The sequence below is a fragment of the Haliotis cracherodii genome, unplaced genomic scaffold (assembly GCF_022045235.1).
Source record: "Haliotis cracherodii isolate W230 unplaced genomic scaffold, xgHalCrac1.p SCAF_25, whole genome shotgun sequence".
In the NCBI taxonomy this organism is placed as follows: domain Eukaryota; kingdom Metazoa; phylum Mollusca; class Gastropoda; order Lepetellida; family Haliotidae; genus Haliotis; species Haliotis cracherodii.
The window spans coordinates 8,649,831-8,666,665 of NW_027266281.1; the positions used below are offsets into that span (position 1 = coordinate 8,649,831).

At 38.9% G+C, this 16,835-nt stretch overlaps 1 protein-coding gene across 6 annotated transcripts in view; it reads left to right on the forward strand.

Moving 5' to 3' along the window:
- Window positions 1-223: 223 nt before the first annotated feature.
- The window catches only part of LOC139472616 (upstream stimulatory factor 2-like), a 36,672-nt gene continuing 20,060 nt past the window's right edge, over window positions 224-16,835 (forward strand). For 4 of the 6 annotated variants that reach the window (XM_071255077.1, XM_071255078.1, XM_071255079.1 and 1 more), the window contains exons 1-3: window positions 224-373; window positions 4,547-4,585; window positions 10,777-10,829. In XM_071255077.1, the coding sequence (XP_071111178.1) occupies window positions 342-373; window positions 4,547-4,585; window positions 10,777-10,829 (124 nt within the window). In that variant the 5' untranslated portion in view covers window positions 224-341. The remainder of the gene's footprint in view (window positions 374-4,546; window positions 4,586-10,776; window positions 10,830-16,835) is intronic. The other 2 variants (XM_071255080.1, XM_071255083.1) reach the window with 1 other exon arrangement.

Sequence of the window (16,835 nt, forward strand, 5' to 3'; positions counted from 1 at the left end):
CAGATGTACCGATGACGTCATATTCTCAGCAGACGCAAAGTAGTCCGTATTTGATTTGATATTTAATTAGTGTGACATAGAACTAAACGATCTGATATTATGTGATTTAGTTGCGGTAGTCACAAAGGTATAGCTACATGGTATTTTAGGATATAAAAAAGAGCTTATAGTAGGACCGCATCACACGAGTAGGAAATTATGTTAATATGCGCACCGCTCTGGACTGAAATACGCCATCTTTGTCACATGTTCATTTTTCCATCTCACATGACCTGTTGTTTGGCCCCGTGATCAAGCTTGCTTTATTTCCTGGCAAATTCAAACATCCACCAAAAAGCCACATGGATATGTTAGATCAGGCACTCGAATCAAGGTGGGTGAACGTAAAATGAAGTAAAATAAGAAAATAAAGGCCTAATTTCGCGAGAATGTTTCAAATCAAAAGCTGTCATGTTCGGAAAAGGATATTTAGATTGGGAAGGATCACCCCATGACGGGTGCCATGCCATGTGCGCGTGTTGATGGTGTTTATGTTCGATGATTACATAATCATAATCATTATTAATTATCCCCAGAAAATTAGCAGTGGTTTGACCCTTTCATTTTTCACAATGTCATTACTTAAAATAAGTAGGTCGTCGGTATTCCACATTCATATCCGCGTTGACCTGCTGTGTGGTCGGAGTTTCATGTTTTATGTTTTCATTGGAAAAAAAGATGTGAATCTCAATCATTGAGTCTTTTTTATTTGTCTGTGCAAACACAACAACAGATGCCATGAGCACAGTAAAATCGTATTTTGGAAATTGTGTTTTTGGAAGATGTTAGGTTTTGACATCCTTTTACCAGGAAACAAAAGGGGTGTGACCAGAGAAGGCGTGGTCGGTTGATGAACAAATCAATCATGACTGAAAACGAGACGTCTATTGATGAGTTGCGATGATATTTGGCACATAATCTCTCCTTATTCCAACATAGTGTTTTGTTTGTTTTGAAGCTCTAAATTTCATTTCAAACGTTTATAAAAAATATCCCAGTTAATTTTGTTAAGATGATCAGTTAACTGTAAATTCTAAGAGTAAAAATATGTTTGCGTTATTCTTAATTTCTTGAATACATTGATAAATACTGATGATAAAATCAACAACATTGTTACTACACTGAATATTTTGAAGAACTCAAGGTCAAATAGGTTCCCAGTACTATGGATCACTGATGTTTTGTAAGAGCAACAAAAAACTGGATCCTATGGTCTTTCTTGGTGATTTAATTAATAATGTGAATCATTGCTCTGCTTTCAGTCACTAGTTTGCCTGGTTCTGTTCAGCGTTAGAAATTGGCACCAGTCCTGTAGTCCTTGTCAATCTGTCCAATAATTAAGGTATCATAAGGATAGAAATTGGCCAATGTTAATGGTTTTTCTATATGTTATTATTATAAGGACTAGTTGACTATAACTGTTAGTTTCTACCCTGGGTTCAGATTGGATGTTGTTTGCTTGAATATTGCTGACTGGGCATTTTGTTTGATAGTGTGTGACCCGTGATCAATAGACCTTGAAACCTTTAACAGAATTGTGATGCTTTATTGTATATATTATGAAGTTTGTTATCCTCTCAGATGGGTTAGAATAGGTTGTCAGCAATACATACTTGCCGTAAAAGGCACCTATGCTTGTCATAAGAGGCGAATGACAGGATCGGGTGGTCAGGCTCGCTGACTTTGATGGTGCATGTCATCGATCCCAATTGCGAAGATTGATGCTTATGATGTCAATCACTGGATTGTCTTGTCCAGACTCGATTATTTACAGACAGCCATCGTATAGGTGGAATATTGCTGAGAGCGGCATTAAACAACAAACAAACAAAAACAAAAAAAGCATATCCCCACCAATTCATATATTCAGGTGTTAAAAGGAACTGATGCATTTTGATTGGGAAATAATCAGTCACAAATTTCATCACTTAAGGCTACACAAGCCCAATCATGGCTCTGAGCATCATTTTTACATTTATAGTTAAGTGTTATTAAATGGACCATTATTAGCTGAGCTTACTAGACCACATAGATTTCTACTGGACTCAGGCTTTGGACTAGTGGCAGACTGTTTCATGATGAATTTTATGGTTGGAAACAATCAATGAAATAGACAAATTGGAACATTATCATGATTATGATTAGGAGATATTGCTGTACGGGGATGGAGGCTATGTGCAGTTATCTGGTGGTTAGGCTCTGTAACTTGCAGGGGTTGAAAGCCAGTTGATGATATCATTTGAGCAAACTGTTGAAAGTGATTAAACAATGTTATCTGACAAATAACATCTGCTGTTTGTAAACCAGCAGAAGTAGTGTAGTTCCTAGTATCCTAGGGGTTTTCTGCAATAGCATTTGAATCTAGACACTCCTTAAATGTTCAGCTTTAAAAATGGGTTTATCATGTATATTACAAGGAACCCTTGATTTCATTCATACCCAAGGGGGCAGGGGTGGCCCATTCGTCTAAGGCACAGCAATTCGCCATGTCCCTTGGGCACGCCAGAAACCTTTGATTGTGGGTTAGAATCCCGGTTCACCCCAATTATGTTTCGAGGTTTGTCAGCGCCTTACCCGTGCTCGTGGGTTTCACTGAAGTTGTAAACGTCTGAGACCTGCATCACTTTGGGCTTTACTCCCACATCAAGCTGTCATGACGTCATGTAACTGGAATTCTGTTAAAAGCAGCATTAATCCCAGCTCACTCTCTCATTCCGACCCGAGCACTGAAGGAGACAATTACTTTTCAGAAATGAGTGAGTGAGTATGGTTTTACGCCGCTTTTAGCAATATTCCAGCAATATCACGGCGGCGGACACCAGAAATGGGCTTCACACATGAGTAACAGTACCTTTAGTTTAAACCCAAAAGTTAGAACATACTTGGTACAGATGGAGACGTATATGACCTAATTTGGCAGACGCAGGCACATGTCTCCCTTACCTTCACATAAAAGATTAACTGGTCAAAACAAGAATTAAGTCAAAGTACCAGAAGATGCCATGTGATCACACACAGCATGGTTAATGGAAATCAGAACTTGTTAATACTTGACATGATCCTATAGTAGAAAATATTGTTTTGATTACTTTGCTTCTAGTATATTATGCTTCTTTGTTGCACCAGGATGTGCTGATCACAGTGTATTTTTCCCGATTTGCCTGCCAAGGGCACTTCGTTTGTAATAAATCTCTGAGTTTGGTTTATAAATAGTTTTGTTGAAAAGCAAATATGCCATAAAGTGTTTAATATCTTAACAGGGATTTCAAGCCCTGCTCAGAGGCCGATATTCTGCCCTAAGTCTGAACAAAATGCCCCAGTTCCTCAAAATTTACCATGTTTTACAAAAATCAGAACATTACAAAAAATCTAATTTGAACTTTATAACAATTTTCCCCTAATTCTCCTGCTAAGAGCACTTGGGTTGGAATCCTAGATAATTCCCTGGCATATACACAATCACCCGTGAGACTTATTAATGTCTACCATGTTAACATGGTGTGCCCATCCTGCCAGCCTCTCTAGATCTCTCTACTTTAAGCATCCTCGGCTATATAAATTATTGGTTTGAGAAGGCCTCAGAGTTGTGCTATATCTTGAAGCCAACGGAGATATCTAAGCCATGCAACAACCATCTGGTTTGTGTTAAACTTACTGTAACATTCGGGTTAGATGATATTTACATGATGTGGGAAGAGAGCCAACATGTACCATGTTTGAGCCCATTACCAACAATGGGTTTGAATTCTGTCAGAAGCATGTACAGCGATGCATGCATGACCGAGAACCCTGTTGTGACTATAAATGTAGGAATTATGCCGATGATTCTGAAATCTTTCTGATTCTACATGAATATTATATATCATAAGTGTAAGGTTTGTGTCATTGTGTGTGAGCGTGGGGATTCCGGGTAAGAATTCTCCCCCCCCCCCCCCCGGAAAAACTATGCTTGTCGTAAAGGGGATTACAAATGGGGTGTGTGTGTTCTTGGTCAGACTTGGGTTGGTTGGTTGTTTAACGTCGCACTCAGCAATATTCCAGCTATATGACGGCGGTCTGTATATAATCGAGTCTGGACCAGACAATCCAGTGATTAATAACATGAGCATCGATCCACTCAATTTGGATCGATGACATGCATCAACCAAGTCAGCGAGCATGACCACCCGATCCCTTAATGTCATGCATGGGTTGCTGAAGATTGGTTGATTGCATGTCATCGTATCCTGGAATGATGTTCATAATATCAATCACTGGTTTGTCTGAGCCAGACTCTATTACTGACAGACTGCTGTCATATGGCTGGAATATTGCAGAGTGGTTCATGCAACAACAAACAGGAAAACCCATGCATTTAGTTCACTGTCATATTAATATTTCTTTTTAGCATTTTTAGTTCATTTGAAGTGAATGTGTGTCGCTTTTATTAGAAATCCACTTACCCTGGAAACACTGACTTGGTTTCAATCTCCGTATTTTAGTGTAACAACCTCTACTTGTATTCTAGATTGGTGCATTCTGATAACTTGCAGAGCTTCAGACCGATGTGAGTACTTATGGGAAGGTATCAGAAGGGGGTCAAGTGCTCCAGTTCCTGTGAAATGATGAGCATCAGAAATATAGGGCCAGGGTACCCGTTACCTGTTGTGGGAGAATATCAGAAATGTAGAGCTCGGGGACCATATATTGCTCGGAAAGAGAAAGGCATTTGATTTTGATTTTGTCGTGGACGCAGACAAACTGAAACACTGCTTGATACCACAACTGACAATATGTAAAATTATATATTATTGTTTAATGTCACACTCAGAAGTATTCCAGCTACCGTATTCGACGTAATAAGCGCCCTGTGCGCTCTCAAAATTAGAAATTGGGGGCTCTTTTGAGAATATTATTTTGGTTGAAAAAAACACCGTTGAAAGATAAATTTTGTGGTGTATGCTGACGGTCTGAACTGTTTATATACGACAGATGTATTTTTCCAGAATTTAATTGCCCATAATTAAGGGTGCATATAACACACGAGTGCGTATTATACACGAATAAATAAGTCTTGTGTACATTGATCAATCGGAAGGGGTGCTAATTGGGATTGTTCACTAGCCAATATATTAGCAAATATGCCGTGGGCACTTATTAGAGCGGGGCGCTTATTACGTCGAATACAGTATCTGACAGTGGTGAGGAATTCCCGCGGGAGTCAACTTATACAAGGGGCGGGGCTTGCGTGGCCCACTCGTTTAAGGCCTTGCAAGTTACTACCTGCAGAGTTGAGTTCCTTAGCCCCGCCATGCCAGTATTGGATCGTTGGTTTGAATTACAATTATGACCGCTGCTTCTCAGCATTATTGTCTGTGTTGGTGGGTTTCACCAATGTGGTAAATGTCTAAGACCTGCTGTTTGGCTTTCCTCCCACAACAGGTATGCCTTGGTATAACGGACTAACTACTCTCTAACTACAATCTAACTACAACTGTATCGAACCCAATTCACTCACTAACACTCTGCTGGCTGTAGTTTTAAGTTCTTGAGTGACTTGCATCATTGCACAATGTATAGGAATGAACTGATAGTTTGGTAAATTTAATCGTTAGCAGTGATCGACATGAACACAAGTCCGCTGCTCTTGCTTCAGTACATTTAGGACCTTCAGTCTTAAGGACCAGTAAAATTAAATAAATGGTGGTCCGGTGGTCTAGTGTTATTTTGGGGACTATCAAAGTAATTTAAGTTAGTACGACTTGTGAAATCAGCAATAGACCGAGGCTAACCGCTAAGCACCATCAGGGTTTTACACGACTTGCAACTGTGCGTCCAGTAAGTACAGACGTAGAGAATGGACGCAGAAAATGACACATCACGTCTGTGGTCGAACAATGACATCCATTGTACCTACAGCGCATCAAGAGGAGTTATGGGTGGCTGTCATTTCATCCATCTATCATGGCCACTGTTCGCATGATCTTTGATTCATTCCAGGCTCTAAAAAAATCATCAAATTATACAGCGCGTCGTACTTTACAGGACCCGCATATTCCCTGCAAGGACCCTTAAAATTAATTATAATGTTGGGGTCCCTAGACCCCCTCTTTTGTTAGTCAAGGTAGGGTTAGAAACTAACAGTTTTTGTCTACTAGTCCATACAATGATATCATATAGCAAAACCCTTAAAATGGGCCAATTTCTACTAGTCCTTAGGATACCTTTACTATTTGGGAGTTTGGTAAGGACTACAGGACTAGTGCCAATTTCTAACACTGCTTTGAAGGTAAAACTGTATGCCAGTGTTAGAAATGGGCACTAGTCCTTGCCAAAATGCCCAATAGTTAAGGTATCATCATGATCATAAGTACTAGTTAAAATTTGCCATTTTTACAGCTTTTGATATATGGACTAGAAATGTGAGTTTCTATCGCTGGGTACCATTTTTTCTAGGAGAGATCCTTTGGACCACTGACAAATTTTGGTTGGTTTCAAGCACTGCTTAGTTTAAAGGCAAAGCAGAAAGTGATGATTTAAACGTCACTTTTCGTGGGACTTTTACTGAGTGGGGTATTCCTGTTTGATAGCACACGTCACAATGACAATAACGCTTATCAACAGTGAAGAGGCTGTATATATATATAGATGTGATATAGCAGTCTTTATCATCATTGCTATTTTTAGCCGCTAGTCTTCTGTCACGTTTCCAGTTCAGCATTTTGGCATGTGATGATAAAGTCTCATCACTCTGATATCTGAAAAAGAACTGATCAGTGATGTTCTGAGAATGGGCATGATAATATGAAGTGTTTGTTAAGTTGTATACGAGTTATAGATGGACTTTCTCGGTTGAAGCAGAACTTTTGAATGAGTAAAGAAAATGGGACATTGATAGTAAAATTGGAGTTTTTGAATTTAGTGGCAGAAAGGTGGCGCTGGATCAGTGTGTGAAATAGTGTAAGAATATGGCTGGCCAGGTGGACTAGCTAGCCTTAAACATTACTTCAAGTTTCACTAGCTTAAATTTGCGACCGTTTATGTTTCCAGAAATTGGATTCTGCTAAGCTACCATTAACATGATTAAAGTGGCAAATTATGAGTAAGCTATCATAAAGGGGGATAACTCTGATTTTGCAACCCAACAACCTTGATTTTCTTCAGGTATTAATTTCAGGCCTTGATCTATCTATTCAACATGCATAAGTGCAACCTATTATTTAAAAATGAAACCTAATATTTACGTCTACATGCACCAAGTACATCTAAAAGAAATTCAACTTTGTATCTGACCAAACCCTTACTTGTCCACACAAAATTGATCTTTTAACAAACTCAATACCTCTAAGTTTAGTTACCGTACTACCTCACTAACCCCAGTGTTACATGTAACATGTCATTCTTAGGTGTGACGTCATCAAGCTGGGGTTGCTTCAAGATTATGTGCACATGTTCCTGTTACGTTTTACAGCAATGAGTTCAGAGCTCCAGATAAGCTTTTGGTGTTGTGGGTATTTTACCCATGCATTTTAAAATCATTGGGTATCAGAAATTCTATCTGGTTATTCAAATTTCTGTAACCCACTAGCTTTTACACATGTGGGTATTTAAGTTAAATATATTTGTGGGACTCAAAAATACCACGATACTTCCACAAGAAAATGTGATGGCAAATGATCATGATGTAACTGTCATCATGGAGTTTGCCAAGGTTGACAGAATGCCCGTTTTTTATTTCCAAATAAGTTGCTGATTTCCTAATCGAATGCGCAGGTTTACTTCACAATATTTTGATGATACGCACAAGTTTTATTTTTGTAGCGTATCTGTAATGTTCATTGCATATTTGATATGCTTGGATTATATTTTATTTTACTGCGTATTTCTGCATTTCTGATGCGTATTTTACGCAGATACGCAGCTTATCTGGAGCTCTGAATGAGTTATTAATTTATGTGACACTGGTGGCACACTGGCCTATGTTTCAACTTTGATAAACGGATGGAATCACAATGTAACCTGGTTTTGTCTACTGCAACTTGGTTTTCATGTCAACATGCAGTAAAATCAAGTTACTTAATCAAGCCCTGACTCATTGATCTACAGAAACAGGAGATCTTTCGTTTATTTCAATAAGTATGAGGTATGCATATAAAAAAAATCACCATTAAAATTTCAGCCTGTTGCCCAGAGACATATCAGAATCTTTAGCCCAACTGAAATTTTGGTAGCCGTGGCTATTTCGCACATGTCTTTGGGGCCCCCCATCTTTAACTTTTAACATTAACATGACTACCCTTAACTTTTTACGAGTACCATATTCGACGTAATAAGCGCCCACGGCAATATTTGCTAATATTTTGGCTAGTGAACAAGCCCAATTAGCACATTAATATACACAAGACATTTATTCGTGTATGATATGCACTTGTGTGTTATATTCACCCTTAATTATGGGCAATTAAGTTCTGGAAAATATATCTGTCGTGTATAAACATTACAGGCTGTAAGGGGGCTGTATTCTACAACACAGTAAATTGGCTTTGATGAAATCTTTGCATCTCATGGGATTTGTTTGACTCTGGTGCATATTATTTGCGTCCATTCTCAATGTTTATGCATTGAGCCTCTGGGAAGCAATATTTTGCATTCAGTGAAACCCTGAACATTTCTACAACCTGTGCCAAAAACATTTCCGAACGTATTGTATGCTGACTAAACTTAAATAATATCCAGACCAGGGGTTCATTTAACTGCTGGCCTGTTGGCCTGTGGCTGGTGTAAATTACAAAGGGCTTGCTGAAACGTAAAGAAGAGGTCCCACCCCTTCTTAATGTGTATATATTTTTTTATAATTGGCCGCCATGTTGCAATGTTGTGTACGACAGTTTCTTTATTTGCCCATAAATTGCCATGAAATGAGGCAAATGGAAGCCAAGATTAGGATGCCGGAAAAAATGTTTTTTGGGGGAGGAGTTCAAAACATTTCAGAGCCCTGCTTGGTGGCCACACGACCTCAGGTTTGGCCACTTCGCGACCTCCACCATTTAGTTGTAGGACAATTTGGAGAAGGGCCGGTAACTTTTGAAAAGAGTGAGTGAGTATGGTGTTACGCCACTTTTAGCAATATTCCAGCAATATCACCAGAAATGGGCTTTACACATTATTCCCATGTCGGCGTGGAGAGCGATCGCGTTATGTTACCCGACTGCCCCCTTTCAAAAGGGTTAAGCCCTGATGGCTACATACAGATTTGTTGCTAAATCTGCCCCTGCAGACTGCTAGTACATTTACTAGACTTTGGCATTGGACCAGTGGTTATAGTCACAGATCTATTGTTCATGTTGTGTGTTTGAATGCAAATAGTTTACGAAGCTGTCACCCCAGTCAAGTAAACATTGTTAACATCGGCCCACATATTGTGTACTATTTTGAAGGATTGTATGATACATTTAACAGGTGTTTGTTTAGAAGTCAGTAAGGACAAGAATGTGACCTAATTTCATGATATCATTTGTGGTGTTATGATCCGGCGATACAGTATTGCTTATGCAGGTTCTCCTGTACTTCATGGGTGGACATAAATAGCAGGCCATTCACAGTGACTTTACCAACATGTTTCTGCCCCACGACATCCCATCTTTGATCTCAGAAATGATAGAATATCAACTTGTGAAATATTAATACTGTATCGGGATACAAATTGTACTGCACCCATAGTATCGGGATATGTATCGTATCGTGACCTCACCGTATCGTTACACCTCTAATTATCATACTATGTTGGTAAAATGTTCTTTTCCAAATAATTTCTATCCATCTTAGATTCTGTATGTCGGATGAATACAAAATTCACCCAACTACTTAAATACCATTTCCACCCATGAACATGATGAAGATCCGGGTTAGAATAGGTCTTCCTCAACCCATGCTTGTCATTAAAGGTGACTCTACTTATTGTAAGAGGCAACTGACGGGATCGGGTGGTCAGGCTCGCTGATTTGGTTGATGCATGTCATCCTATCCTGATGCTCAGGATGTCAATCACTGGATTGTCTGTTCCCGATTCGATTATTTACAGACCGTCGTCATATGGCTGGAATATTGCTGAGTGCGGTGTTAAACAACAAACAAATAAACAAACAAATACCATTTTGTTTTGACTGTGTAGACAAACATTTAAATTGAATGTATTCTCCTGTAAAAGTGGCACTTATGTACTCTTTTAAGATATTTGGTTGAGTACTTGTAGGAAGACGGAAAGCATAGGTTGGATCACTCTTTCACAGATCAATATGTCTTCCATAGTGATCAGCTGGGGCAGGTGGTGTATGTAGAAATGTAGACCTGTCATGAATTGAAGCAACACAGATGTGCACACAGTTAGCGCCCCGTGAAGATCCGGGGTAGATTAGGTCTTCAGCAACCCATGCTTGCTGTAAAAGGTGACTATGCTTGTCGTAAGAGGCGACTAACGGGATCAGGTGGTCAGGCTCGCTGGCTTGTTTGAAGCATGTCATCGATCCCAATTGCGTGGATCGATGCTCATGTTGTCGGTCACTGAATTGTCTGGTCCAGACTCGATTATTTACAGACCGCCGTCATATAGCTGGAATATTGCTGAGTGCGGCGTTAAACAACAATCCGACCAACCAACATTTCTTAGAGCTTCAGCCTTCATTCTAACTTAGTTTTTGTAGGAAATGATTGACACTAATTCAACCTGATTCCACTGATGACTTTGTTGGTTTTTTCCAGTCATGATAAAGGAGCTGACTCCCCCAACTCGGATGACCAAGTACAGTTGTCAGGTGAGTAGTACACCTCCTCCGTCCTTAATGGCCAGGGTCAGGCCTTCCTGGGAAAACTGACAGACTGCAACATAAAAACTGTCATTGTCTACAATACACAAGGACTCTGCAACATAAAAACTGTCATTGTCTACTATACACAAGGACTCTGCAACATAAAACTGTCGTTGTCTACAATACACAAGGACTCTGCAACATAAAACTGTCATTGCCTACAATACACAAGGACTCTGCAACATAAAACTGTCGTTGTCTACAATACACAAGGACTCGGCAACATCAAAACTGTCATTGCCTACAATACACAAGGACTCTGCAACATAAACATTGTCTACTATACACAAAGACTCTGCAACATAAAACTGTCGTTGTCTACAATACACAAGGACTCTGCAACATAAAACTGTCATTGCCTACAATACACAAGGACTCTGCAACATAAAACTGTCGTTGTCTACAATACACAAGGACTCGGCAACATCAAAACTGTCATTGCCTACAATACACAAGGACTCTGCAACATAAACATTGTCTACTATACACAAAGACTTTGCAACATAAAAACTGTCATTGCCTACAATACACAAGGACTCTACAACATAAAACTGTCATTGCCTACAATACACAAGGACTCTGCAACATAAAAACTATCAGTGTCTACAACACACAAGGACTCTGCAACATCAAAACTGTCATTGTCTACAATACACAAGGACTCTGCAACATAAAACTGTCATTGCCTACAATACACAAGGACTCTGCAACATAAAAACTCATTGTCTGCAATACACAAGGACTCTGCAACATAAAACTGTCATTGTCTACAATACACAAGGACTCTGCAACACAAAAACTGTCATTGCCTACAATACACAAGGACTCTTCAACTAAAAACTGTCATTGTCTACAATACACAAGGACTCTGCAACATAAAAACTGTCAGTGTCTACAATACACAAGGACTCTGCAACATAAAACTGTCATTGCCTACAATACACAAGGACTCTGCAACATCAAAACTGTCATTGTCTACAATACACAAGGACTCTGCAACATAAAACTGTCATTGTCTACAATACACAAGGACTCTGCAACATCAAAACTGTCATTGTCTACAATACATAAGGACTCTGCAACATAAAAACTGTCATTGTCTACAATACACAAGGACTCGGCAACATAAAAACTCATTGTCTACAATACACAAGGACTCGGCAACGTAAAAACTGTCATTGCCTACAATACACAAGGACTCTGCAACATAAACATTGTCTACAACACACAAGGACTCTGCAACATCAAAACTGTCATTGTCTACAATACATAAGGACTCTGCAACATAAAAACTGTCATTGTCTACAATACACAAGGACTCTGCAACGTAAAAACTGTCATTGTCTACAATACACAAGGACTCTGCAACGTAAAAACTGTCATTGCCTACAATACACAAGGACTCTGCAACATAAAAACTGTCATTGCCTACAATACACAAGGACTCTGCAACGTAAAACTGTCATTGTCTACAATACACAAGGACTCTGCAACGTAAAAACTGTCATTGCCTACAATACACAAGGACTCTGCAACGTAAAAACTGTCATTGTCTACAATACACAAGGACTCTGCAACGTAAAAACTGTCATTGTCTACAATACACAAGGACTCTGCAACGTAAAAACTGTCATTGCCTACAATACACAAGGACTCTGCAACATAAAAACTGTCATTGTCTACAATACACAAGGACTCTGCAACATAAAACTGTCATTGCCTACAATACACAAGGACTCTGCAACGTAAAAACTGTCATTGCCTACAATACACAAAGACTCTGCAACATAAACATTGTCTACAATACACAAGGACTCTGCAACATAAACATTGTCTACAACACACAAGGACTCTGCAACATCAAAACTGTCATTGTCTACAATACATAAGGACTCTGCAACGTAAAAACTGTCATTGTCTACAATACACAAGGACTCTGCAACGTAAAAACTGTCATTGCCTACAATACACAAGGACTCTGCAACATAAAAACTGTCATTGTCTACAATACACAAGGACTCTGCAACATAAAACTGTCATTGTCTACAATACATAAGGACTCTGCAACGTAAAAACTCATTGTCTGCAATACACAAGGACTCTGCAACATAAAACTGTCATTGTCTACAATACACAAGGACTCTGCAACATAAAACTGTCATTGTCTACAATACATAAGGACTCTGCAACGTAAAAACTCATTGTCTGCAATACACAAGGACTCTGCAACATAAAACTGTCATTGTCTACAATACACAAGGACTCTGCAACATAAAACTGTCATTGCCTACAATACACAAGGACTCTGCAACATAAAACTGTCGTTGTCTACAATACACAAGGACTCGGCAACATCAAAACTGTCATTGCCTACAATACACAAGGACTCTGCAACATAAACATTGTCTACTATACACAAAGACTTTGCAACATAAAAACTGTCATTGCCTACAATACACAAGGACTCTACAACATAAAACTGTCATTGCCTACAATACACAAGGACTCTGCAACATAAAAACTATCAGTGTCTACAACACACAAGGACTCTGCAACATCAAAACTGTCATTGTCTACAATACACAAGGACTCTGCAACATAAAACTGTCATTGCCTACAATACACAAGGACTCTGCAACATAAAAACTCATTGTCTGCAATACACAAGGACTCTGCAACATAAAACTGTCATTGTCTACAATACACAAGGACTCTGCAACACAAAAACTGTCATTGCCTACAATACACAAGGACTCTTCAACTAAAAACTGTCATTGTCTACAATACACAAGGACTCTGCAACATAAAAACTGTCAGTGTCTACAATACACAAGGACTCTGCAACATAAAACTGTCATTGCCTACAATACACAAGGACTCTGCAACATCAAAACTGTCATTGTCTACAATACACAAGGACTCTGCAACATAAAACTGTCATTGTCTACAATACACAAGGACTCTGCAACATCAAAACTGTCATTGTCTACAATACATAAGGACTCTGCAACATAAAAACTGTCATTGTCTACAATACACAAGGACTCGGCAACATAAAAACTCATTGTCTACAATACACAAGGACTCGGCAACGTAAAAACTGTCATTGCCTACAATACACAAGGACTCTGCAACATAAACATTGTCTACAACACACAAGGACTCTGCAACATCAAAACTGTCATTGTCTACAATACATAAGGACTCTGCAACATAAAAACTGTCATTGTCTACAATACACAAGGACTCTGCAACGTAAAAACTGTCATTGTCTACAATACACAAGGACTCTGCAACGTAAAAACTGTCATTGCCTACAATACACAAGGACTCTGCAACATAAAAACTGTCATTGCCTACAATACACAAGGACTCTGCAACGTAAAACTGTCATTGTCTACAATACACAAGGACTCTGCAACGTAAAAACTGTCATTGCCTACAATACACAAGGACTCTGCAACGTAAAAACTGTCATTGTCTACAATACACAAGGACTCTGCAACGTAAAAACTGTCATTGTCTACAATACACAAGGACTCTGCAACGTAAAAACTGTCATTGCCTACAATACACAAGGACTCTGCAACATAAAAACTGTCATTGTCTACAATACACAAGGACTCTGCAACATAAAACTGTCATTGCCTACAATACACAAGGACTCTGCAACGTAAAAACTGTCATTGCCTACAATACACAAAGACTCTGCAACATAAACATTGTCTACAATACACAAGGACTCTGCAACATAAACATTGTCTACAACACACAAGGACTCTGCAACATCAAAACTGTCATTGTCTACAATACATAAGGACTCTGCAACGTAAAAACTGTCATTGTCTACAATACACAAGGACTCTGCAACGTAAAAACTGTCATTGCCTACAATACACAAGGACTCTGCAACATAAAAACTGTCATTGTCTACAATACACAAGGACTCTGCAACATAAAACTGTCATTGTCTACAATACATAAGGACTCTGCAACGTAAAAACTCATTGTCTGCAATACACAAGGACTCTGCAACTTAAAAACTGTCATTGCCTACAATACACAAGGACTCTGCAACATAAAAACTGTCATTGTCTACAATACACAAGGACTCTGCAACATAAAACTGTCGTTGTCTACAATACACAAGGACTCTGCAACATAAAAACTGTCATTGCCTACAATACACAAAGACTCTGCAACGTAAAAACTGTCATTGCCTACAATACACAAAGACTCTGCAACATAAACATTGTCTACAATACACAAGGACTCTGCAACATAAACATTGTCTACAACACACAAGGACTCTGCAACATCAAAACTGTCATTGTCTACAATACATAAGGACTCTGCAACGTAAAAACTGTCATTGTCTACAATACACAAGGACTCTGCAACATAAAAACTGTCATTGCCTACAATACACAAGGACTCTGCAACATAAAAACTGTCATTGTCTACAATACACAAGGACTCTGCAACATAAAACTGTCATTGTCTACAATACACAAGGACTCTGCAACGTAAAAACTCATTGTCTGCAATACACAAGGACTCTGCAACGTAAAAACTGTCATTGCCTACAATACACAAGGACTCTGCAACATAAAAACTGTCATTGTCTACAATACACAAGGACTCTGCAACATAAAACTGTCATTGTCTACAATACACAAGGACTCTGCAACGTAAAAACTGTCATTGCCTACAATACACAAGGACTCTGCAACGTAAAAACTGTCATTGTCTACAATACACAAGGACTCTGCAACGTAAAAACTGTCATTGTCTACAATACACAAGGACTCTGCAACGTAAAAACTGTCATTGCCTACAATACACAAGGACTCTGCAACATAAAACTGTCATTGCCTACAATACACAAGGACTCTGCAACGTAAAAACTGTCATTGCCTACAATACACAAAGACTCTGCAACATAAACATTGTCTACAATACACAAGGACTCTGCAACATAAACATTGTCTACAACACACAAGGACTCTGCAACATCAAAACTGTCATTGTCTACAATACATAAGGACTCTGCAACGTAAAAACTGTCATTGTCTACAATACACAAGGACTCTGCAACGTAAAAACTGTCATTGCCTACAATACACAAGGACTCTGCAACATAAAAACTGTCATTGTCTACAATACACAAGGACTCTGCAACATAAAACTGTCATTGTCTACAATACATAAGGACTCTGCAACGTAAAAACTCATTGTCTGCAATACACAAGGACTCTGCAACTTAAAAACTGTCATTGCCTACAATACACAAGGACTCTGCAACATTAAAACTGTCATTGCCTACAATACACAAGGACTCTGCAACATAAAAACTGTCATTGTCTACAATACACAAGGACTCTGCAACATAAAACTGTCGTTGTCTACAATACACAAGGACTCTGCAACATAAAAACTGTCATTGCCTACAATACACAAAGACTCTGCAACGTAAAAACTGTCATTGCCTACAATACACAAAGACTCTGCAACATAAACATTGTCTACAATACACAAGGACTCTGCAACATAAACATTGTCTACAACACACAAGGACTCTGCAACATCAAAACTGTCATTGTCTACAATACATAAGGACTCTGCAACGTAAAAACTGTCATTGTCTACAATACATAAGGACTCTGCAACGTAAAAACTGTCATTGTCTACAATACACAAGGACTCTGCAACATAAAAACTGTCATTGCCTACAATACACAAGGACTCTGCAACATAAAAACTGTCATTGTCTACAATACACAAGGACTCTGCAACATAAAACTGTCATTGTCTACAATACACAAGGACTCTGCAACGTAAAAACTCATTGTCTGCAATACACAAGGACTCTGCAACTTAAAAACTGTCAGTGTCTACAATACACAAGGACTCTGCAACATAAAACTGTCATTGTCTACAATACACAAGGAC